Source organism: Trichechus manatus, unplaced genomic scaffold, assembly GCF_000243295.1.
Source record: "Trichechus manatus latirostris isolate Lorelei unplaced genomic scaffold, TriManLat1.0 scaffold00317, whole genome shotgun sequence".
Classification (NCBI taxonomy): domain Eukaryota; kingdom Metazoa; phylum Chordata; class Mammalia; order Sirenia; family Trichechidae; genus Trichechus; species Trichechus manatus.
This window is the reverse complement of record NW_004444253.1, coordinates 161,158-187,810: the sequence shown is the minus strand read 5'-3', so window position 1 is coordinate 187,810 and position 26,653 is coordinate 161,158. Positions and strand designations below refer to the sequence as shown.

The 26,653-nt window shown below is 44.0% G+C and overlaps 1 protein-coding gene and 1 pseudogene across 1 annotated transcript in view; both read left to right on the top strand.

The window, feature by feature from the left end:
- Positions 1-26,653, top strand: part of CACNA1B (calcium voltage-gated channel subunit alpha1 B) — a 276,187-nt gene that overhangs the window by 92,815 nt on the left and 156,719 nt on the right. Inside the window, exon 11 of the mRNA XM_004390689.1 lies at positions 25,347-25,556. Coding sequence (XP_004390746.1) covers positions 25,347-25,556 — 210 coding nt within the window. The remainder of the gene's footprint in view (positions 1-25,346; positions 25,557-26,653) is intronic.
- On the top strand, positions 23,223-23,341 carry LOC111819223 (uncharacterized; annotated as a pseudogene).

Genomic DNA, 26,653 nt, shown 5'->3' with positions numbered 1-26,653 from the left:
ATTTGTTCAGCGGTTCCCTACTGATGGTCATTCACTTATTTCTGGGGTTTTTTTCTTTTTCTCCGCCATAAGTAGGGCTGCCGCGGGGAAGAGAGTGTTTGGATTTTAAGAGTGGTCATCACACTTCTTTCCAGGAAGGCTGGGCTCTCACAGCTCCACTGGCATTGCTGGGGGACGTCTGCCCCTTCTCTTGCTTATGTGTCCTGGCTCCTTCTGACTTTTGCCAGTTTGATGCCAGTTTGATGAGTACAGAATGATGAGTCATTGGGATTGTCACTCGTGTTTCGATCCCTGCTAGTGATTCTCACCTTCTTCTAAGTGTTTGTTTCCCACCTGGATTTGTTGCTTGGTGACTCTTCGTATCTTCTGTTTTTCTAGTGGGTTGCTTGTGTTTATCTTCTCATTTAATAAGGCACTCATGCTTATTATAGATCAGAATTCTTTGTCATTTCATCACGATTTTTTTCAAATTTACTATTTAAGTAGCTTCCTTCTATTACTATCTTACCTAGAGTTTTTATTCTGATTTTGTGAAATGAACTGGCGAGTTAGTTTTTTAAAAATCTGTTTCTACAACATGTAATAGTTTAAAAAAAAAAGAAAAGCACTTGGACCAGTTTTGGAATTTATATTTTGCCAGGAAATCATCCCTTTTCTCTGGGTTTTTGAACTTGTTTCTGTAGAGCTGCAGATAGCATCCTCGTCATCCTTTCAGCCTCTCCTGTGCTCAGTCATTCATTCATCACACATGTGTTGGTAAGTGCCCACCACATGCCAGTGACAGTCCAAGTCACCGGGGAGACAGCACTGGCCAGAACAGTGAAGCCCCTTCAGCTCCTGGAGTTTCTGTTCAGTGGGGGCATCAGACAATAGAGAAAACAGTATGTATGATACATAGCGGGTCAGATCATGCTGTGTGTGAAGAAGTGAAGGAGAGAAGAAAGTGGCTTGACAGGGGGAATGGAATTTTAGATGAAGTGGCCAGAGAAGGCCTCAGGAAAGATGTTGCCTTTGAGTCAAAAGCTGAAGGAAGTGAGGAAGTCAGCTCAAGGGACTCCTGGGGGAAAGAACATTCCAGGCAACATGTGTGAAGATCTTGAAGCAGGATTGTGCCCTGCATATGTAAGGAATATCCAGGAGGCTAGTGCGGCCAGGGGAGGTGTCATGGGCTGGGGAGAGCAAGAAGAGAAGAAATGGGAATGGGCTGTCATAGTGGGCCCTAGGCAGGGGCTCTGTCAGCAGAGACTCCGATTTTTGCTCTGTCTGGATGGGCAGCTGTGGTGGGTTTGTAGAGTGAAGTGTCACTTGGCTTGTGTTTGGTCAAGATCTCCCGGTGTTGGGATAGACCAAAGGGTCCACCAGGCAGGGCGTGGACTGGAGGTCCAGTGAAGGGGATGGTACGTGGTCAGATTTGAGATATTTTTTGAAGATAAGCCAACAGGATTTGCTGACTAAAGGGGCATGGGGTGTGAGGGAAGAGAGGAGTCAAGGACCGCTCCAGGTTTTGGGCTGAGCCACTGGAAGAACAGAGGAGCTGCTGACTGAGAGGCAGGACTGTAGGGCCCATGGTTTTTTTGGGGACCAATGTCAAGGGCTCAGGCTAGGACATGCTGGGTCTGAGATGCCTCTTGGAGAAGTAGGTGGAGATGTCAAGGAGGCCCTTGATATATGGGTGAGTGTTGGGGGAGAGGTGTGGGCTGCAGACCTAAGGCCGAGAGTCATCACTAGAGAGATGTGGAAGGCTGGGAGATCCTCTGAGGTCGTGCCAGCTTGTCTCCTTGTAAACAGCAGTTGGGTGGGTTTTGCTTTTTTTTTTTTTGAACTCAGTCTCTTGGTCTCCGTTTCTAATGGAAGAATCTTGTATGTCCTTATTTAGTATAATGCTTCCCATTAGCAGTCACTCTTCACTCACCTTGTCCCCCAGCCCCTGGCAGCCACTAATTTGATTTCTGTCTCTACATTTATCTGTTGTGGACATTTCACATAAATGGAATCATGCAATATGTGGCTTTTTGTGTCTAGCTTATTCACTGAGCATAATTTTTTCAAGATTCATCCACAATGTAGCATATATCAAGACTTCATTCTTTCTATGGCTGAATAATATTCCATTATAGGTATGCACCACGTATTGTTTATGCAGTCATCTGTTAATGGATACTTGAGTTGTTTCCACCTTTCAGCTATTGTAAATAATGCTGCAGTGAACATCATTGTGCAAGTTTTTGTTTGAATGCCTACCTTTAATTCCTTTGTGTGTATACCACATGCTGGGTCACATGGTGATTATCTGTTTAACTTATGGGGAGCCACCTAACTATTTTTCATAGCAGCTGTACCATTTTACAGTACCACCAGCAATAGGTGAAAATTTCCAGTTTCTCCACATTCTCGCCAACTGTGATGATTAAAGTTGTGTGTCAACTTGGTTGGGCCATGATTCTTGGTGGTTTGACAGTTACAATGTAGTTTTGCAGCTGTGTAATGATGTGATCATCTCCATAATGACATCTGATATAGTGTAATCACCTCCATGATGAGGTCAGCTGCGAGCAGCCAATCAGTTGAAAGGGAGTTTCCTTGGGGGTGTGGCCTGCATCAAATATACGTGGACTTTCTGGCAGAGCTTGCTGGCTTTTTGCTCACTCTGGATCCTGCAGCTGGCTCCTCACCTGACTTCCAGTTCTTGGGACTTGAGCTGGCAGCTTACCTGCTGATCTTGGGATTCTTCGGCCTCTGAAGTCTGTGAGCCAGAGTCCTACTATCTGACCTGTGAATTTTGGGTTTGCCAGCCCCTGCAGATATGTGAGTCAGGAGAAGCCTCCAGCCTGACCCACGGACTTGGAACTTTCCAGCCTCTACAACTGTGTGAGCCATTTCCTTGATATAAATCTCTCTTTCTGTCTGTCTCTCTGTCTTTCTGTCTCTATATGCTTCACTGATTTTGCTTCTCTAGAGAACCCAGCCTAAGACATTTGATACCAGGAGTGGGGTGGTTCTAGAGAAACAAAATTGTAAGAATGAGTTTTCTAAATTGGTTCTCAAGTCTGGTTAGTCTTAAAGATGTTGATGACTCTGCTTTCTCTAGTAAAGAGGGCTCTGCTAATCCATGGCATGAAGTGGCAATAAGAATACGCAAAATATCACCACCAATAGACCAGGTACTGGTGAGAGGTGAGGCTCTGAGTGTTCACATGTTTGATATCTTTCTACAATTTTTTCATAATGAGAAGTATAAGGAAGCTGGTTGATTGGTCTTATTTTCATTAGACAAAATAGTGAAAGAAAGAGATGAGCTCAAGTCTTCAGAGTCACAGCTCAAGTGCTGCATCAACGACCTGAAAGTTTCTACTTGTGCCTTGAAAGAAAGCCTTATTTGTTGTAGTAACAGAGCTGATATTGCCAAAAAAACAAAACCCAGAGTCTTAAATGGTTGAATTACAAGGCTAATTGAATTCCCAACCTTGAATGGTGTCTGAAGTTAAATTGAGGGCATTAATTAGGAAGAAATGTATTCCTGAAGCTTGGGGTGGGGACATACGGGCAGATAATTAGCAATCTGGGGACACTGGGCCCCTAAATTCTGTTGAACCACTCCTGCCAACAGAATCAGCCCTCTCAGTCTCATCTGAAGAGATTACTCCATCTTTATGTGCTAAGCCACCCTCCCCAATAAAACAATTAACCCCTCCACCCCCATCTGGTGAGATTAACCCAGCTGTGTCTCAAAAGCCTTTGTCTGAGTCATCCCCTGGGAGGCTTCTGGGGCATTGCCTGAGGCAAATGCCTTATAACATTGCTGCATGTTGTCAGAACACATTTCCACCATCCATTTTTGCTTCTGTACCTATAACTAGACTTAAGTCCCAGAGGCCCTAAAAGGTAAAGAACAAAGCGTGACCCAGGAGGAGGTATGCCACACTCCAGAAGAACTGCTTGAGTTTTCTAATATGTAAAAACAAAAACCTGGGGAATATGTGTGGGAATGGCTATTAAGGGTGTGGGATAATCGTGCAAAGAACATAAAGTTGGATCAGTCTGAGTTGATTACTGTGGGCCCACTAAGCATAGATTCTTCATTCAGTGTTTCAGCTGAGAGGTTAAGAAAGGATCTAATAGTTTATTTGGTTGATTTGCTGAAGCATGGATTATGCTGTGGCCCACACTAAATCAAGTTGAAGTGCCAGACCTGCCTTGGTATACTGTAGAAGATAGTATCCAAAGGCTTAGGGAAATTGGCATGTTAGAGTAGATTTATCAGGTTAGACCCACAGACCCGTACATGGAGTACCCAGAGGACACACCTTTTACCACAGTGATGAGGAACAAATTTGTGAAGGGAGCCCCAGCATCCTTGAAGACTGCTGCGATTGATATTTTTTGTAAGTCAGATTTGACAGTGGGAACTGTCCTAACTGAATTAAGACACTTAACTACAATGGGGCTGATTGGACCTCGTGGTGCTGGAGGACAAGTGGTGGCACTCAATCGACAAAGACAAGTTGGGCGTGGTTATCATAATGGACAGTGGAATCAAAGCAGTAATCAGAATAATCTGACTCATATCAATTTACGGCATTGTCTACTTAGTCATGGTGTCCCTAGGGGTAAAATAGATTGGAAATCTACTAAATATTTACTTGATCAGTACAAACGGAAGAATTCTAGTTCAAGTGAATGGTAGTCTAACTTGAATTATCGAATAGAGAGTCACGCCCCTCAATCAATTCCCAGACTTGAGCAAGTTTACAGACCCACAACCCCTTGAAAGAAGGGAAGGCTATGTTCCCTTGAAGAAGGAACCCACTACACTGCCAAAAATTTATACTGTCACTCTTTCTTCTAGCTTTCCTCAAAGAGATCTACGGCCTTTTGCTAGAGTGACTGTTCACTGGGGAAGAAGAAATAATCAGATTTTTGGGAGATTACTGGATACTGGCTCCGAACTGACACTAATTCCAGGAGACTTAAAACATCACTGTGGCCCACCAGTCAGTGTAGGGGCATATGGAGGTCTGGTTATTAATGGAGTTTTAGCTCAGGTTCAGCTCACAGTGGGTCCATTGGATCCCCGAACCCATCCTGCAGTGATTTACCAAGTTCCAGAATGGATAATTGGAATAGACATACTCAACAACTGGCAGAACCTGCACATTGAATTCCTGACAAGTGGAGTAAGGGCTACTATGGTAGGAAAAACCAAGTGGAAGCCATTGGAACTGCCCCTACCAAGGAAAACAGTAAACCAAAAGCAGTACCACATTCCTGGAGGGAAAGCAGAAATTATTGCCACCATCAAGGACTTGAAGGATGCAGGGGTGATGATCCCCTCAAATCCACATTCAACTCTCCTATTAGGCCCGTGCAAAAAACAGATAGATCTTGGAGAATGACAGTGGATTATCGAAAACTTAACCAGCTTGTGACTCCAATTGCAGCTGCTGTTCCAGATGTTGTTTCATTGCTTGAGCAAGTTAATACATCTACTGGAACAGCTATTGATTTGGCTAATGCTTTTTTCTCCATACCTGTTTCAAAGGACTAAGTCAAGCAGTTTGCCTTCAGATGGCAAGCTCAGCAATACACCTTTATTGTCCTATCTCAGAGGTATATCAACTTTCCAGCCCTATATCATAATTTAGTCCACAGGGACCTTGATCACCTTTCCCTTCCACAAGATGTCACGCTGGCCCATTACATTGATGACATTATGCTGATTGGACCTAGTAAGGAAGAAGCATCAATGACTCTGGACTTATTGGTGAAACATTTGCATGCTAGGGGGTGTAAAATTAATCCAACAAAAATTCAGGCACCTTCCATCTCAGTGAAATTTCTAGGGGGCATGTTGAGATATTCCTTATAAAGTGAAAGATAAGTTATTCAGTCTGGCCCCTCCTACAATTAAAAAGGAGGCACAATGCCTGTTGGGCTTCTTTGGATTTTGGAGGCAATGTCTTCCTCATTTGGGGTGCTACTTTGGCCTATTTACCAAGTGACTTGAAAAGCTGCTAGTTTTGAGTGGAGCTCAGACCAAGAAAAGGCTCTGCAACGGGTTCAGGCTGCCGTGCAAGCGGCTCTGCTACTTGGGCTGTGTGATCTGGCTGATCCAATAGTGCTTTAAGTGTCCGTGGCAGATAGAGAAGCTGTTTAGGTCTTTGGCATGCTCCTATTGGTGAATCACAGCATAAACCCTTAGGATTTTGGAGCAAAGCCCTGCCATCCTTTACAGATCAGTACTCTTCTTTTGAGAAACAGCTTTTGGCTTGTTACTGGGCCTTAGTAGAGACTGAATGCTTTAAGCATGGGCCACCAAGTCACCATGCAGCCTGAACTGTCCATCATGAACTGGGTATTGTCTGACACACAGTGTCATAAAGCTGGACATGCACAGCAGCACTCCATCATTAAATGAAAGTGGTATATACGAGGTTGGGCCCAAGCAGGACCTGAAGGCACAAGTTGTATGAGAAAGTGGCTCAAATGCCCATGGTCTCCACTTCTGTCATATTGTCTGCCTCTCCCAGTCTACACCTATGGCCTCACAGGGAGTTCCTTATGACCAATTTACTGAGGAAGAGAAAACTCATGCCTGGTTTACAGATGATTCCGGGCAATATGCAGGCACCACTTGAAAGTGGACAGTGGCAGCACTACTGCCCCTTTCTGGGACCTCCCTGAAGGATACTGGTGAAGTGAAATCCTCCCAAAGGACAGAACTTTGAACAGTGCACCTGGTTGTTCACTGTGCTTGGAAGGAGAAATGGCCAAATGTGTGATTGTATACTGATTTATAGGCTGTGGCCAATGGCTTGGCTGGATGGTCAGGGACTTGGAAGGAACATGATTGGACAGTTGGAGACAAGGAGGTGTGGGGAAGAGGTATGTAGATAGACGTCTCTGAACGGGCCAAAGCAATGATGATATTTATGTCTCATGTGAATGCTCACTAAAGGGTGAACACGACAGAGGAGGATTTTAAGAATCAAGTGGATAGGATGACTCATTCTGTGGAAACCAGTCATCATCTTTCCCCAGCTGCTCCTATAATTGCCCAATGGGCTCATGAGCAAAGTGGCCATGGTGGCAGGGATGGAGGTTACACATAGGCTCAGCAACATGCACTTCCACTCAGGAAGGCTGACTTGGCTACAGCCACTGCTGAGTGTCCAGTCTGCCAGCAACAAAGACCAAGACTGAGTCCCCAATATGGCACCATTCCTCAAGGTGATCAGCCAGCAACCTGGTGGCAGGTTGATTACATTGGGCCACTTCCATCATGGAAAGGGCAGCCTTTTGTTCTTACCAGAATAGACACTTTGGATGTGGATTTGCCTTCCCTGCACACAATGCTTCTGTCAAAATTACCATCTGTGGACTTACAGAATGCCTTATCTGCCATCATGGTATCCCACATAACATCACCTCGGATCAAGGGACTCACTTCATAGCAAAGGAAGTGCAGCAATGGACACATACTCGTGGAATTCACTAGTCTTACTATGGTCCCCATCATCCTGAAGCAGCTGGCTTGATAGAATGATGGAATGGCCTTCTAAACACACAATTATGGCACCAGCTAGGTAGCAATACCTTGCAGGGTTGGTACAGTATTTTCCAAGAGGCTGTATATGCTCTAAACTAGCATCCAATATATGATGCTGTTTCTCCCTTAGCCAGGATTTATGGGTCCAGGAATTAAGGGGTGGAAGTGGGAGTGGCACCACACACTATTACTCCTAGTAACTCAAAATTTTTGCTTCCTGTCCCAGTGACCCTACACTCTGCATGTCTAGAGGTGTTTGTTCCAAAGGAAGGAATGCTTCCACCAGGAGATAACACTGATTCCATTGAACTGGAAGTTAAGAATGTTATTCAGCCCCTTTGGGCTCCTCATGTCTCTGGATCAATGGCAAAGAAAGGAGTTACTGTATTGGCTGGTGTGGCTGATCCTGATTACCAAGAGGAAATCGGATTGATAGCACATAATGGAGGTAAAGAAGAGTATGTCTGGAATACAATAGATCCCTTGGACGTCTCTTAGTACTACCATGACCTGTGATTAAAGTCAGTGGAAAGCTACAGCAACCTGATTCTGACATGACTACTAATGGCCCAGACCCTTCAGGTATGAAGTTGTGGGTCACCCCACCAGGCAAAGAACCACGGCCAGTTGAGGTGCTTGCTGAGGATAAAGAGAATATGGAATGGGTAGTGGAAGAAGGTAGTTCTAAATACCGGCTATGAGTACATGACTAGTTGCAGAAATGAGGACTATAGTTGTTATTGAGTATTTCTTCCTTATATGTGTGCATGAAATATTTTTGTTTTCTTCACTTAGAAAATATAAGATGTAAGCAGGTCTAGTACATTTTTGGTTGTACGTGTATTAACTGTATCATGTTGGGCACGAATATAGCTTTATAATTGTCTTTATTTACAGATTGTGTGTGGTTTAAGGAGATGTGTACGCCAGTGTGACAAGGTGTGGACTATGACGGTTAAGGTTGTGTGACAACTTGGCTGGGCCACGATTCTCAGTGGTTCAGCAGTTACGATGTGGTTTGGCAGCTATGTAATGACGTTATCACCTCCATAATGAGATCTGATATAATGTGACCACCTCCATGATGAGACCTGCTTTGAGCAGCCAGTCAGTTGTAAGGGAGTTTCCTTGGGGGTGTGGCCTGCATCCAGTATATGTGGACTTTCTGGCAAAGCTTGCTGGCTTTTTGCTCACTTTGGATCCTGCAGCTGGCTCCTCACCTGACCTCTGGTTGTTGGGACTTGAGCTAGCAGCTTACCTGCCAGTCTTGGGATTTGTCAGCCTCCACAGTCTGTGAGCCAGAGACCTGCTATCTGACCTGCCAGTCTTGGGTTTGCCAGCTCCTGCAGCCATGTGAGTCAGGAGAAACCTCCAGACTGACTGTGGACTTGGGACTTTCCAGCCTGTATAACCTCGTGAACATTTCCTTGATATAAATCTCTCTGTGTGTGTGTATATATATGTATGTGTGAGTGTGTGTATATGCTTCATTGTGAATATATATTCACTTAGCTTTTCTAGAGAACCCAGCCTAAGACACCAATACCTGTTGTGTTTTATTTTTTTGATTATAACCATCCTGGTGGTTGTGAAGATGTATCCTGTGGTTTTGCCTTTCATTTCTCTAATGATTAGTCAGAGTCCCTTGGAGGTGCAAATGATTAACATGCTTGGCTGCTACTGAAAGTCTGGTGATTTGAGTCCCCCCCAAAGGCGCTTGGAAGAAAGCCCTGGCAATCGACTTCCAAAAAATAAGCTATTGAAAACCCTGTGGAGCACAGTTCTACTCTGACACACATGGGGTCACCATGAGTTGGAATTGATTCAATGGCAGCTGGCACTGGTAATGACCAATCATGTTGAACATCTTTTCTTACGTTTGTTGATCATTTGTATATCTTCTTTAGAGACATGTTTATTCAAGTCTTTTGTCCATTTTTTACTTGGTGCATTTGTCTTTTCGTTGTTGAGTTGTATGAATTCTTTGTATATTCTGCGTACTAGACCCTTATCAGATATACGATTTGAAAATATTCTTACCTACTCTTTGCGTTGCCTTTTTACTTTTTTGATGGTGTTCTCTGATGTACAAAAAATTTTAATTTTGATGAAGTACAATTTATGTTTTTCTTTCATTGCTTGTGTTTATCTTGTCATATCTAAGAAACCATTGCAAAATCCAAGTTATTAACATTTACCTATATGTTTTCTTATAAGAGTTTTATAGATTTAAACCTATGGATAACGTTGCAAAGAATGGGAATTCCAAAACACATAATCGCGCTTATGTGGAACCTGTACAGACCAAGAGACAGTTGTTTAAGCAGAACAAGGGGATACGGAATGGTTTAAAATCAGGAAAGGTGTGTGTCAGGGTTGTATTCTTTCACCATACTTTTTCGATCTGTATGCTGAGAAAATGATCTGAGAAGCTGGACTATATAAAGAAGAATGTGGCATCGGGACTGGAGGAAGACTCATTAACACCTGCAATATACATATGACACAACCTTGTCACAAATGAAGAGGATTTGAAGCCCTTACTAATGAAGATCAAGGACTACAGCCCTCAGTATGGATTACACGTTAACATAAAGAAAACAAAAATCCTCACAACTGGGAGAGGCGGAGCCACCATGGCATTATAGACAGAAGCACCACGCTGTCCCTTACAGCAAAGACCCGGAAAACTAAGTGAAACAGATACAAATGTCAGTCCTGGAACCCAAAGCATCAAATGAAGGGATAAAGAACTCATCCAAGTACTGAATGGAATAAGAGACTCACAGAACAGAGAACAAGGAGAGCTATGGAGTGGAAGTCCCCTATCAGTTAAAATGGCATGGATTTGCCATCGTGGACCCCTTAGCTACCAAGAACGGCAGACAGGGAGTACAGGAAGGCAGCTTCACGGAGCTCCCAGCAGGAGACAGAGCACCTAGTAACCAGGGATACATGCTTTCCCAAACCCCACGCTTCTTCCCCCTGCGTGGCCTCCACTGCTTTCCGGCAGTGGAGATGCTGGCTCCTTGCCACTTGTTCTCATCCCACCCCCCACCAACCGGCTTCTTCAGTGTCATTTTTTTGTTGCTGTTGTTGCTTTTTAGGCTTCTTTTGGTTTCTTCCCTCTTTCTCACCTCCTTCCTTTCCTTTTTCATGAACACCTGATGCCGTCTGCCATCTCCACTCCTTCTTGATAGGCTGAGCAGCACCACTTGGCTGGGGAACCACTTCCCCAGTCCATGACACCAAACCGGTGACTTCCCTTGGGGATTTTTTTTCTCTTTTCTTGGTTTCTTGTCTCTCTCTGCCTTCCTTCCTTTCTGTTCCCTCAAATACCTGGTGCCATGTGCCATCTCTGCTCCTTCTTGATAGGCTGTGCAGCATTGCTTGTCAGGGGAACCCCTTCCCCGGTCCGCACTGCCACGCTGCTGGGCTCCCTGGGGGCATTTTTTCCTCCATTTCTCAGTTTCTTGTCTCTCTACCTTCGTGTCTTTCCTTTCTCCGGAATACCTGGTGCCATGTGCCTTCTTTGCTCCTTCTCGATAGGTTGTGCAGTGCCACTCAGCTGGGGAGCCACTTTCCGGGTCTATGCTGCCACGTCACTGGCTTCCTTGGGGTTTTTTTCTTTTCTAGGTTTCTTGTCTCTCTCTCTCTCTACCTTCCTTTCTTTCTTTTCTCCTGAACACCTGGCACCATGTGCCATCTCCACTCCTTCTAGATGGGCTGTGCAGTGCTGCTCGGCTGGGGATCCCCTCCCTGGTCCATGCCACCATGCCATTGGGCTCTCTGGGGACATTTTTTCTTTTCTTGGTTTCTTGTCTCTATCTTCCTTCCTTTCTTTCCTCCCGACCACCTGACAGTTTTTTTTCTTGGTTTCTTGTCTCTTTCTACCTTTCTTTCCTTTCTCCTGACCACCTGGCCACGTGTGACTTTCTCTCTTTTTTGCAGTTTCTTATCTCTCTGTCCCTTCCTTCCATTCCTTTCTCCCACCCATGTAGCCCTGTGAGCTGACTCTGCACCTTTTTGATGGGCTCTGCCACACTGCCCGGCTAGAAAGCCACCAGCACATGGCTTCCCTGAGTCTGTGCCACTCCAATGGTAGGCTCCCGCAGCACCTTTTTTTGGTTTGTTTTATTTATTTGTCTTCTGTTTCCTTCTGGTCTTTCCCACACCCATTTGGCTGCACATATCATATCCTCCCATTCCTTCCTGCTTATCTGCACTGTGCGCTGAGCACCGCACCCCCAAGCAGCACAGGTACAGACCATCAGACCCTGCCCTGCACTGCCCTCTGGCCCCACCCTGTCAGCCCCAGTACATGCCACAAGAGACCCATCCCTGCCCCTGCCCCTCTGCTGCGCCTGCCCTGCTGCACCATAGCCGAGTTACTGGCCCTGCCCATTGGACAAGGTGGTGAGAAATATCATGCCCACAGACAAGCAAACAACAAAGATCACCCAGCTGCCTGCCCATACATGACCAAATAAAACAAAAAAGCAAGAGAAAACAAACAAATCTGCAACCAATAAACAAAGAAAATAATTACTGAATGTCCTGAAGACAGCAGACAACATCAAAACATATAAAAAAACAGGACAGGGTGGTACCAGTAGGCTTGCAAAATAAAACACCAGATGGCCTTCCAGTAGAAGAGAAGGCACTGGATCTACCTGATAGGGAATTCAAAACTCTAATATTCAGGAGATCTATCCAAGAGATGATGGAAAAAGAAGACAAAAATAAGGAAAAAATAGACAAAATCATGGAAAAGACAGACAAAATAATGTAAGAATTCAGGAAAATAATACAGGAACAAAATCTCAAAATAAACACACGACTAGAAATCATACAAAAACAGCAATTAGAAATCCGAAAGATAAACAACAAGATTTCAGAAATGGACAGTGTCACAGAATGTTTGAGGAGCAAGTTTGAAATAATGGAAGAAAGGATCAGTGAAATTGAAGACCTATCCTTTGATACCACTTTGGGGAAAAATAGAGAAAAGAATGAAGAAAAATGAAGAAACCCTGAGAATGATGTGGGATACAATCAAAAGCAAAACTTTGTGAGTGATTGGAATTCCAGAATAAGGGGAGAAAACAGAAAACTCAGAGAGGATCATTGAAGAATTGCTGACAGAAAACTTCCCTAATATCATGAAAGACAAAAAGTTGACCATCCAAGAAGCTCAATGAAGCTCATGTAGGATAGACCCCAAAAGAAAATCACCAAGACATAATCACACATGCTAAAACCAAAGACAAAGAATCCTGTGAGCAGCTCAAGAAAAATGAAAAGTCACATACAGAAGGGAAACAATAAGACTAAACTTTGATTACTTGGCAGAATCCATGAAGATGAGAAGGCAATGGGATGAGATATATGAAACCTTGAAAGAAAAAAATTACCAACTAAGAATAATATATCCTGCAAAACTCTTGCTCAAATATGATGGTGAAATTAGGACATTTCCAGATAAACAGAAATTAAGGGAATACATAAAAAACAAACCAAACTTACAAAAACTATTAAAGGGAGTCCTTCAGTTAGAGAACCAACATCATCAGACAACAGCCTGAATCTAGGATGAAAGACCGCATCAGTCAGACACAAACCTAGGTAATGAACTGTAATGATAAAACAAAACTAAAAGATTTACAACAAGAAACCAGGGAGGTTAATCTGTAAATGACAACAAGGTAAGAACAATAAAAGAGAATAAATCGTGTAGGTATAGAACTTTCAAATGGAGAGGAAGTCAAGGCCATACCAAGTAATAAAAAACTGGTTCAGACTTAGGAAGATAGGGATAAATGTCAAGGTAACCACAAAGAAAGTTAACAAACCTACTCATCAAAATAAAGAAGAAAAGCATAAAGTCTCAGTAAACACAAAATCTACAAAAATGAAAGAAATGAAAAAAAATCCACAAACAAAAAAATTTCAGCACAGGAGAGTAAGAGGAACAAAGAAAACGTCAGCACCACACACACAAAAAGAAATAAAGAAAAAAAAAGCACTACAAAATGACAGCAGTAAACTCACACCTATCAATAATCACACTGAAAGTAAGTGGCCTAAATGCACTGATAAAGAGACAGAGAGTGAGAGAATGGCTAAAAAAACAGGACCCATCAATATGCTGTCTACAAGAGACACACCGTAGAAGCAAAGACATAAATTTTTTAAAAATCAAAGAATGAAAGAGAATATATCAAGCAAACAGCTACCAAAAAAGAGCAGGAGTGGCAATACTAATCTCAGATAAAATAGACTTTAAAACAAAATCCACCATAAAGAACAAAGAAAGGCATTATATGATTAAAGGGACAGTCCAACATGAAGACATAACCATAATAAATACCTACACACCCAATGACGGGGCTCCAAAATACATAAAAAAACTCTAACAGCACTGAAAAGAGAAATTGACAGTTCCACAATAATAGTAGGAGACTTCAACACACCACTCTCAATAAAAGACAGAACATCTAGAAAGAAACTCAACAAAGATGCAGAAGATCTAAAGGCCACAATCAGCCAACTTGAACTCATAGACATATATAGAACACTCCTCCCAACAGCAGCAAAGTACACATTCTTTTCCAATGCACATAGTATGCTCTGCAGAATAGACTACATCTTAGGCCACAAAGTAACCCTCAACAGGATCCAAAACACTGAGATAGTAAAAAGTATCTTCTCTGACCACAATGCCATCAAAGTGGAAGTTAATAACAGGAAAAGCAAGGGAAAAATATCAAATTCATGGAAACTGAATAACACCCTGCTTAAAAACCACTGGGTAATAGGAGAAATCAAAGACAGAATAAAAAAATTCCTAGACTCAAACGAGAGTGAAAACACATCATACCAAAACCTTTGGGACACAGCAAAGGCACTGCTCAGAGGTCAGTTTATAGCAATAGATGCACACATCAAAAAAGAAGATAGGAACAAAGTAAAAACATTGGCTTCATAACTCAAACAAAGAGAAAGAGAACAGCAAAAGAAGCCCACAGCCACCAGAAGGGAGGAAATAATAAAGATCAAAGCAGAAATAAATGAAATAGAGAATAGAAAAACAATAGAATCAACAAAACCAAAAGCTGGTTCTTTGAAAGGATCAACAAAATCAACAAACCACTGGCCACATTAACAAAAGAAAAACAGGAGAGAACTCAGATAACCCAAATAAGGAATGAAATGGGGGACATTTCAACAGACTCAACTGAAAGAAAAGGATCATAACAGAGTACTATGAAAAACCATACTCCAACAAATTTGAAAACCTAGAGGAAATGGACAAATTTGTAAATACACTACCTACCCAAACTAACACAAAGTGATGTTGAAAATCTGAACAGACCCATAACAAGAGAAGAGATTGAAAAGGTAATAAAAAAAACCTAACAAAAAAAAGGCCTGGCCCAGATGGCTTCGCTGGAGAATTCTACCAATCATTCAGAGAAGAGCTTACACCAGTACTCAAACTATTGCAAAACACAGAAAAGGAAGAGATTCTTCCAAATTCATTCCATGAAGCCAGCATAACCCTGATACCAAAACCAGGCAAAGAGACCACAAAAAAAGAAAATTACAGACCAATATCTCTCATGAACATAGATGCAAATATTCTCAACAAAGTTCTAGCCAATAGAATTCAGCATCATATCAAAAAAATAATACACTGACACCAAGTGGGATACATACCAGGTATCAAGGATGGTTCAACATTAGAAAATCAATCAACATAATCCACCACATAAATAAAATAAAACAATCACTTGCTCATCTCAATCGACGCAGAAAAGGCATTTGACAAAGTCCAACACCAAGTCCTGATAAAAACTCTCAATAAAATAGGTATAGAAAGGAAATTTCTCAAGATAATAAAAGGCATCTATACAAAACCAACAGCCAACATCATTCCTAATAGAGAGAGGCTGAAAACATTCCCTTTGAGAACAGGAACAAGACAAGGATGCCCTTTATCACCACCCCTATTTAACATTGTGCTGGAAGCCCTAGCTAGAGCAGTAAGGCAAGAAAAAGAAGTAAAGGGCATCCAAATTGTCAGTTTGTCATACTGTGGGGGCTTGCATGTTGCTGTGATACTGGGAGTTATTTCATTGGTATGCAAATACCAGCAGAGTCACCCATGGCAGACAGGTTTCAGCTGAGCTTCCAGACTAAGACAAACTAGGAAGTAGGACCCGGTGGTCTACTTCTGAAAAGAATTAGCCAATGAAACCATTATGAATAGCAGTGGGACGTTGTCTGATATAGTGCCAGAAGATAAGCCTCTTAGGTTGGAAGGCACTCAAAATATGACTGGGGAAGAGCTGCCTCCTCAAAGTAGAGTTGACCTTAATGACATGGATAGAGACAAGCTTTTGGGACCTTCATTTGCTGATATGGCACCACTCAAAATGAGAAGAAACAGCTGCAAATATCCATTAATAATCGGAAACTGGATCCTGTGAAGTATGAATCTCAGAAAATTGGAAATAATCAAAAGTGAAATGGAATGCATAAAGATCAATATCCTAGGCATTGGTGAGCTGAAGTGGACTGGTATTGGCCATTTTGAATCGAACAATCATATGGTCTACTATGCCGGGAATGACAACGTAAAGAGGAATGACGTTGCATTCATTGTGAAAAAGAAAATTTCAAGATCTATCCTGAAGTACAGTGCTGTCAGGGATAGGATAATATCCATACACCTACAAGGAAGACCAATTAATACGACTATTATTCACATTTACGCACCAACCACTAAGGCCAAAGATGAAGAAACTGAAGACTTTTACCAGCTTCTGCAGTCTGAATTTCATCGAACATGCAATCAGTATGCATTGATAATTATTGGTGATTGGAATGCAAAAGTTGGAAACAGAAGAAGAATAGGTAGTTGGAAAATATGGCCATGGTGACAGAAACAATGCCAGAGATCACATGATAGAATTTTGCAAGACCAATGACCTTCTTCACTGCACATACCTTTTTTCAATAACATAAATGGCGACTATACACATGGACCTTGCCAGATGGAATACATAGGAATCAAATTGACTACATCTGTGGAAACACAATGGAAAAGCTCAATATCATTAGTCAGAACAAGGCCAGGGGGTGACTGTGGAACAGACCATCAGTGCTCATATGCAAGTTCAAGTTGAAGATAAAATTAGAACAAGTCTACAAGAGCCAAAGTACAACCTTGAGTATATCCCACCTGAATTTAGAGACCGACTCAAGAGTAGATTTGATGCATTGAACACTAATGACCGAAGACTAGACGAGTTGTGGAAGGACATCATACATGAAGAAAGCAAGAGGTCATTAAAAAGAAAAGAAAGAACAGACCAAAATGAATGTCAGAAGAGACTCTGAAAATTGCTCTTGAACATTGAATAGCTAAGGCGAATGGTAGAAATGATGAAATAAAAGAGCTGAACAGAAGATTTCAAAGGACGGATCGAGAAGACAAAGTATTCTAATGACATGTGCAAAGAGCCGGAGATAGAAAACCAAAAGGGAAGAACATGCTCTGCTTTTCTCGCTGAAAGAACTGAAAAAAAAATTCAAGCCGCAAGTTGCAGTATTGAAGGATTCTATGGGGGAAAATATTAAATGATGCAGGAAGCTTCAAAATAAAATGAAGGAATACACAGAGTCACTATACCAAAAAGAACTGGTGGACGTTCATCCATTTCAGGAGGTAGTATATGATCAGGAACCAGTGGTACTGAAGGAAGAAGGCCAAGCTGCACTGAAGGCATTAGTGAAAAACAAGGCTCCAGGAATTGATGGAATACCAATTAAGATGTTTCAACAAGTAGATGCAGCATTGGAAGTGCTCACTCGTCTATGCCAAGGAATTTGAAAGACAGCTACCTGGCCAACCGACTGGAAGAGATTCATATTTATGCCTATTCCCAAGAAAGGCGGTACAACCGAATGCAGAATTATCAAACAATACCGTTAATATCACATGCAAGTAAAATTTTACTGAAAACCATTCAAAAACTGCTGCAGCAGTATATCAACAGGGAACTGCCAGAAGTTCAAGCTGGATTCAGAAGAGGACCTGGAACCAGTGGTATCATTGCTGATGTCAGATGGATCCTGGCTGAAAGCAGAGAATACCAGAAAGATGTTTATCTGTGTTTTATTGACTATGCAAAGGCATTCGACTCTGTGGATCATAAAAAAATTATGGAGAACATTTCAGAGAATGGGAATTCCAGAACACTTAAATGTGCTCATGAGGGACCTGTACATAGATCAAGAGGCAGTTGTTTGAACAGAACAAGAGGATACTGTGTGGTTTAAAGTCAGAAATTGTGTGTGTCAGGGTTGTATCCTTTCACCATACCTATTCAATCTGTATGCTGAGCAAATAATCTGAGAAACTGGATTATATGAAGAAGAATGGGGCATCAGGATTGGAGGAAGACTCAGTAACAACCTGTGTTTTGCAGATACACAACCTTGCTTTCTGAAAGTGAAGAGAACTTGAAGCGCTTACTGATGAAGATCAAAGACCACAGCCTTCAGTATGGATTACACCTCAACATAAAGAAAACGAAAATCGTCACAACTGGGCCAATAAGCAACATCACGATAAATGGAGACAAGATTGAAGTTGTCAAGGATTTCATTTCACTTGGATCCACAATCAACACCCATGGAGGCAACAGTCAATAAATCAAAAGACACATTGCATTGGGCAAATCTGCTGCAAAAAAACTCTTTAAGTGGTAAAGAGCACAGATGTCACCTTGAGGACTAAGGTGCCCCTGACCCAAGCCATGGTGTTTTCAATTGCCTCATATGCATGCGAAAGCTGGATAATGAACAAGGAAGAACGAAGAAGAATTGATGCCTTTGAATTATGATGTTGGCAAAGAATATTGAGTATACCATGGACTGCCAAAGAAGGAACAGATCTTTCCTGGAAGAAGTACAAACATAATACTCCTTAGAAGCTAGGATGACAACACTTCGTCTCACATACTTTGAACATGTTATCAGGAGGGATCAGTCCCTGGAGAAGAACATCATGTTTGGTAAAGTAGAGGGTCAGTGAATAAGAAGATCCTCAACGAGATCGATTGACACAGTGGCTGCAACAATGGGTTTAAGCGTAACAACGATTTTAAGGATTGTGCAGGCCCGGGCAGTGTTTTGTTCTGTTATACATGGCATCTCTATGAGCCGGAACCCACTCGACGGCACCTAACAACAACAATGTATAGAAATACAAGTGATTTTTCTGTGTTGCTGTCGATCCCTGCAACTTTGCTGAATTTGTATATTAGCTTTAATAGTTTTTTGGTACATTCTTTAGGATCATGTTATCTGTGAATAGATGTAGGTTTACTTCTTCCTTTCCAATTTGGATGCCTTTTATTAATTTTTCTTGCCTGATTGCTCTGGCTAGGACTTCCAGTACAGTGTTGAATAGCAGTGGTAAAAGCAGACATCCTTGTCTTGTTTCAGATCTTAGGGGGAGCGCTTTTAGTCTTTCACTATTAAGTATGATGTTAGCTGTGTGTTGTTCATAAGTACACTTTGTCAAGTTGATAAATCAAAGTTCACTTCTATTCTTAGTTTTTTTTGCATGTTTTTATCATGAAAGATGTTGAATTTTGTCAAGTGCTTTTTCTGCATCAACTGAGATGATCATTTTTTTTTCTTTCATTTATTAATGTGGTTTATTACGTTGATTTTTGAGTTGAACCATCCTTGCATTCCTGGGATAAATCTCACTTGGTCAGGGTGTGTAATCCTTTTAATATGCTGCTGGATTTGGCTTACTATTATTTAAGATTTTTTAATGTTGTCATCTTTTACATATTGACATCTGTTTCCCTATTTTCAGTGTTTTAGCTTTGATTTATTTTTGTGACTTCCCTATCTGGGTTGATATCTGGTTGCTCTGTCCTGTGTTCTAGTCTTGGGTTGTTATCTGATGTTACTGATTTTCTAACCAGAGGACTCCCTTTAGTATTTCTTGGAATTTTGGTTTGGTTTTTACAAATTCCCTAAACTTCTGTTTAGCTGGAAATGCCCTCATTTCACCATCATATTTGAGAGACAGTTTTGCTGGATATATAATTCTTGGCTGGCAGTTTTTTTCCTTCAAGGTTTTATATATGTCATCCCATGGCCTTCTTGCCTGCATGGTTTCTGTTGAGTAGTCAGAGCTTAGTCTTATTGACTCTCCTTTGTAGATGACTTTTCGTTTATCCCTAGCCTCTCTTAAAATTCTCTCTTTATCTTTGGTTTTGGCAAGTTTGATTATAATATGTCTTGGTGACTTTCTTTTGGGATCTACCTTATGTGGGGTTCAATGAGCATCTTGGATAGATATGTTGTCATCTTTCATGATATCAGAGGCGTTTTCTGCCAACAAATCTTCAACAATTCTCTCTGTATTTTCTGTTATCCCCCCCATTCTGGTACTCCAATCACTCATAGGTTATTCCTCTTGATAGAGTCCCACATATTTTTTAGGGTTTCTTCATTTTTTAAAATCCTTTTATCTGATTTTTCCTCAAATAAGTTGGGGTCAAGTGCTTTATCTTCAATCTCACTAATTCTGACTTCCACAGCCTCAGTTCTGCTCCTATGACTTTCTATTGGGTTTTCTAATTCTGAAATGTTATGGTTAATCTTGATTTCTGATTGCTGTCTTTCTATGGATTCTTGCAGCCTGTTAAATTTGTCATTATGCTCTTCCTTAATATTTTTAATTTCCTCTATTGCGTGTTCCGCATTTTGTTTAATTTACTTCCTAATTTCTTGAAGAGTTCTGTATATTAATCTTCTGTATTCTGCCTCTGGTAATTCCCAGAAATTTTCCTCCTCTGGAAAATGTCTAGATTCTTTATTCTGGGAGCTTGCTGAAGCCATCATGGATTGCCTGTTTATGTGATTTGATATTGACTGCTGTCTTTGAGCCATTAATAAGTTATTGTATTTGTTTATTTTATGTTTGCTTACTGTGTCCTAGCTTCTTGTTTTGTTTTGATATGCTGAAATAGTCTGCTCATATGAGCTAGTTTGATTATTGCCACCTTTGAAGCTCTAATGTCCTATCACCAGATGGTTAGATCTGTTACTAGGTATGTGTGCTCCGGAGTCTGCCCACTCCTCCTGTATGGATTCAGCTTAAGTGCCCAGGTAGATAGACACCAACTGTGTGGTGCAGGCTCTCACCTACAGTCCTAGACAGGCATGGGTGATTGGTGTAGGCACAGCTATCTTGTTGCAGCAGGGGGACATACTCTGAGCAAGGCAGGGAGCTGACGGCTGCCCCTGAGTGTCCAGGAGGAAGGCGTGTCCCTGTTCTCTAGAGCACGTAGGTGGGTGGGTTTTACAGCCAAACTATGAGCACCCATTGCTGTTGGCTGTAAGGACTGGGGGGCACCTTTTATTCTTGGGCGCCTATTGCAGGTGGCTAGGTGGCATGAGTGAAACCACCAGTCCTCAGGCCCCTGACGTGAGTAGGTGAAGACCTTGCTTAATGGGCAGAGCAGTGTCAAATGTCATGAATCTGCCACTTCACAGCTGAAACAGTTGAAGTTACACTTCAGGTATATACCCTGTCGTACTGCGGTAATGAGGGCCTACGCTGTTGAAATGGGCCCACACAAGTCTCTGCAGGGGGAAAGGCACTCAGAGTCCATGGATCCCTTATGCCTGTGCCCAGGCAAAAGAGCTGTGCCTACCCTGGGGTCCTGGCTTAGGGGAGCTGGCAGTTTATTTTTTCCCCTGTTTGTTAATTTGTTCACTCTCCAAGGCCTGGAGAGTGGCTCAGGGTGTGTGACAGATCCTACTTCTGGCCCAGGGGACTCGGCAATTGCTGAAGCCGGTCCGGGACCCAGTGCAGTGCAGGGAGCTGGGAGGTAAATGGGAGAGGTTTTTCACTAAGGGGGGTGTTTTTGATCCATGCGGTAGGCCATATGCAAGTGCTTATCTTTCACCAATTGAGGGCTGCTTCTCATTGGTTCTGGGTGGCCAAGTAGACTCTCTGGTGCTGGGTCTTTCCTGGTGCAGAAAACATGCCTTCCAAGCACCGCTGCTTGCCTGCCTCACTGCTCACCTGTGAGCTCATCAGGCCTGGAGGGCTCAGGCTCTCACCGAGTCAGTTCTGGCAACTCCTCTGCTGCTCCTGAACCATCTCTCCTGCCCCCTGCCACTTGGTCTGGTTCCTCAACTTTGCCTTAGATGTTCAGGGGTCCTACATTGTCATATATAATTGATTCACTTGTTTTTTTGGGTCTTTGTTGTAAAAGGGTCCACCGGAAGCATCTGACTACTCCGCCATCTTGGCCTCGCTTCCTTTTATTTAAGATTTTTGCATTTGTGTTCATAAGGAATATCAGTTTGTAGTTTTCTTGTTATGTCTTTGTCTTGCTTTGGTATCAGGGCAATGTTGGCCTGTCAGAATGATTTAGGAAGTGTTCCCTCCTTTTCTATTTTTGGAAGAATTTGAGAAAGACTGGTGTTAATTCTTCTTTGTTTGGTGGAATTCACCAGTGAAGCTGTGTGGTCCTGGGCTTTTCTGTGTTGGGAGGTTTTTGATTACTGATTCAATATCTTTACTTGTTATAGTTTTATTCAGGTTTTCTATTTCTTCTTGAGTCAGTTTTGGTAGTTTGTGTGTTTCTAGCAATTTTCCCAGTTCATCTAGGTTATCCATTTTATTGGCATATAGTTGTTTATGGTGTTCTCTTACTGCAGTGTAATGGATTTCTCTTTATATAAGGCCTTTCTGGGCCTGGGTTTCTACTTATGCCAAGATGATTTGCTAAGCCACAATCTTGCAAAGTGATTGGACAGTTTATTATGCAAATAAAGTATATAAAACCTTTGCAGGGACTGGAGAGTTTACTACACAAATACGGTGCATAGAAGCCTTGTGAAGACTGGTTGATTACTAAGCAAATTAGCTGACTGTGGCTTTCTGAGGTGGTCTTGGTGGGAGGAGTAGGTTTATAAAAGAGTCAATCCCCCAGAGGCCAAAGGGGACCTCACTACCATCAAGAAGATGAGCTGGGAGTGGAGTGTGTCCTTTGGACCTAGGGTTCCTGTGTGGAGAAACTTCTAGACCCAGGAGAGAGAGAGAGCTATAATAATGGAGATGGCGTGAGATAGCACAAGAAGGGGAGAGATCATGAGAGACGGCATGGCAGTGGCATGAGCGGCAGTGTCGTGAAATGGCAGGAACCAGGAAACAAGCATGAGACAGCTGCAGTGGGCTTCCCAGCCCATGGAGCGAGTGGCTGTGGTGGACTTGCCAGTCCACAGAGTGAGAGAGGTGAGCGGCTCTAGGCAGAAGTCTTGCTGGTGGAGTGGAGTACATCCAGGCAGTTGTCGGCACAGCAAAAGAGCTGTAACACTTGCTCAAGCAGGGCAGAGGCTGAGAGGAGGCTAGCATGGCAGAGAGAAGGGCCTGCTAGTCTGGCTGAGAGGAGGCTGGCCTGGCTGAGAAGTGCAGCTTGCGTGTGGGCACAGCTGACAAGGAACTGAGTACTGTCTTGATTGCAAGCTGTCCTGATTGACAAACTGATCCTGTTCAATGTTATTTCTGTTACTTAGAAGTTAATCTTGGTCCTGAATTATACCCTACTACTTCCCTAATAAAGAAAATGTCTATAGCCACACCACCCTGAATGTGCCTGATCTTGTCTGATCTCAGAAGCTAAGCAGGGTTGAGCCTGGTTAGTACTTAGACGGGAGACCACCTGGGAATACCGGGTGCTGTAGGCTTGGACTCCTGGTGGCACAGCAGTTAAACATTTGGCTGCTAACCAAAAGTTCGGCAGTTTGAATCCACCAGCCACTCCTTGGAAACCCTATGGGGCAGTTCTACTCTGTCCTATAGTCACTATGAGTTTGAATCGACTCAGCGGAAACAAGTTTCTTCTTTAAGTGTTTCCCTGGTTGTTGTAAATTTATTATTATATTTTAGAGACGAGAAAAAGTTGATGTTGCCAACTTTTGTCAGCTTAATCATTGCTTTAGTGGGGGACCAAGTTGTGGAGTTGTCTACTCTGTCCGTTTCAGTGGCATCACCCTAACTGATGTCCACCCAGGCACACTGCAATGAAAAGGGTAGGGTGGTCCTGGCGCTCCCGTGGAGGAAGTGCTGCTGATCTCACTGGCTAGGTGTATGTGCTCAGTGATCCACACGAGCCACATGTCCTCACCATCCTTCTGGTGGTCTCACATGCGTGCCTGTAGGTGTGTACCTCGAGCCTGTGAGTGTGTCTCTAAGCGTGTGCTTGTGTGGTCCTGATGTGTCTCTGTGTGTGTCTGGTGTATCCTCGAGAGTGAGCATGGTCAGGGTCTGGGGGTGTGATGTCGAGTGTGTGCGTGACTTAGTGGCTCTGTTTTGTTGTGTGTGCGTGTGTGTGAGTCTCTGAGTAAGAGTGTGTGGGTGTTGGGGTTTCTGAGCATGTAGGTTTGCTGTCCAAGTCTGGATGTTGTTCCTTCCGTGCCCCTCTGCTGCCCTCTCTAGAGGCTGGTAAGCCTGCCCTTGAGGAGGGGTGGGTGCATCTGGCTGTGACCTTGGCCGTCCCCAGCACTCAGTGGGGCTGGCCAGGAGGCTTTGTTGTGTGATCCAGTTCTGATGATTGGCAATGGCTGCCTCAGTATCCCTGGACGTGATTTTTGACGTTGTGCCCTGGCTTAGCTAGAACAAGGGCTGTGGCTGACAATGTCTTCCGTGGGAAGGGGCAAGGCTGGCACCTTGAGTGCCAAGATTTGTCATTAGGGCCCTGTGAGTTTCTGCTGGACCCTCTTCTGGGCCCTGGGGCTGTTTGTGATGGTTTCTGTCTGCCTGGATGCAGCCACTCAGCTTGTACACAGTCCCTCCAGAGGCCTTGGGGCTCTGTCCTCATTCAGTGAATCCAAGACTCCAGCCCGATTGTGCTGTAGTGTGCTGCTGAGAGCACAGTGGTCATGTATACGTGTATGCAAAAACACACATACATGCACATAATGTGCACACTCACCCAGGAACCCCATGCCCAAGCTAGAGGTGCAGAGCAGACAGGGAGACACGCAGCTTGGGCACGGAGGCATGGACTAGCACAGAGACACCCTCAGGCACACGTGTGCCCACATACACGTGCCAGGCCCCTATTGCACATGGGAGAAGCCCCCATAGGGCACAGACGTGCACTCCTGCAGAGACACAGTGGGGTCTGCATGGATACGCGCAAACTGGAGCCCCGGTGCCCAGGGATGTCCACTTGCTCACTCCTGCTCATTGAGCTCTTCCTTGTTGAGGGGCTCAGTGTGGCAAAGCTCTTCCTTGTTGAGGGGCTCAGCTTGATCCGTCTTCAGGGGCTTGCCGTCTAGCCTGGGAGCCTGGCACAAACAGGTCAACCAGCAAATAAGAGTAATGGGTGCTGATGAGCTTGTGATAATTGGGGTGGGGGTGGGGGGGCTAAGGACCCTATGTAGGTAGGTTTTCAGCAAGAGAGTAACAAGGTCAGATTGATGTCTTCAGAAAAAAAGTTGAGAGAGCCCCCATGGACAGTGGCCTGGGGGCAGCAGGGTGGACCTCCTGGAGGGTGGTCTGGGTGCTGGGGCCCAGAGGGGCGTTCGCATCCGTGCTCTGTCCAGTTCTGCCCCCTGGAGGCTAGTCACCATGGGCGACCTGTCAGCTTTGTTGGGGGGGGTTGCCGTAGGAGGACTGGCACCAGCCTGTCAGGAGGGGCACCCTGGCAGGTGGGACCTGCACCCTCACTAACCCTGTCCTCTCCAGGTTCCCCCTTTGCTCGCACCAGCCTCAAAAGTGGGAAGAACGACAGCTCCTCCTATTTCCGGCGGAAGGAGAAGATGTTCCGGTTTTTCATCCGCCGCATGGTGAAGGCGCAGAGCTTCTACTGGGTGGTGTTGTGCGTGGTGGCTCTGAACACGTTCTGTGTGGCCATAGTGCATTACAAACAACCGCAGCGGCTCACCACCGCCCTGTGTAGGTACCGCCGGTGCCTTGCAACTGCTGCCCCCTTTCTGAACCACCTGCTGGGCCCCAGCCCTGCCCAGAGCCTGGGATCTCTGCTGGGGGACTGGGTTGCTCTGGGCGGCGAAGCCCTGCTCCAGGTCTCTGTGGTGTAGGACTCAGGGCTCTGACTCTGGGCTGCCCAAGGCCAGAGCCTGGGCCCAGGGTTGCAAGCAAGCCCAGCTGATCTGGCAGTACCCCATTTGCCATCTAGAGGGGTGAGAAGTGAGTGAGGGCCAGGGCGCCTAGGAGAGAAGGCTGGTGTGGGGGGCCTTAGACCAACAGACCAGGGAACTTGGCTCTGGAATTCCTAAGGAGAAAGAGTCCCATCTTCTTTCTTCCCTTTAATTGCTTGGACCTGGATGCGTCTGTAGCCATCCCTGATCAGAGCTCACCTCAGGACAGACCCCAGGAACCAAGTCATGAGTCCTGCCCTGGCCGGCCATAGGTCCATATAGGGTAAGGAGGAATATGCCAGTCTGGGCTCCTCACTTTCTCCAGGGACCAGGACCGACCCCTCATACCTTTGGGCCCTGTGGGCCACGTGGAACTTGGTCCTGGTCCATCGTCTCATCTGAAAAAGAGGATTGAAACAAGCAAACAAACAAATGGTCTGCTGTGTTTTCCCCTCCTGCCATTGGCCTTTGGTCTTCCTGTTCCCCAGGGGTCAGCTGTACTCAGCCTGCTTGGTGCCTGCACCATTCCAGGGACAGTATTTCTTCTGGGCTCCAGCAAGGGACTTACCCTCTCCCCGTGAACCCTGAAGTTGAGGTCTGACTAAACTTGTAGTGACCACTAAGGTGGATTTCTTTTCTGGCAGACACAGTAAGGCCCTGTGTCTGAGGATGTACTCAGTTCTCTGGTCCTGGGTTAGGTCCACAGGGCCTCTTCACAGCTCCCGTGCCTCCTTGGTCCCAAAATGCTTGCGTGTGCATATGTCAGTGTGTTTGCACGTATGTGTGCACAGATGCATGTGTGTGCATGTGTGCTCACTTACGTATATATTGGTGTGCTGAGGGGGTGGGGCTAAGAGGCTAGGGCCAAAGGCTCCGTGCCGTGGAGTCAGCTGC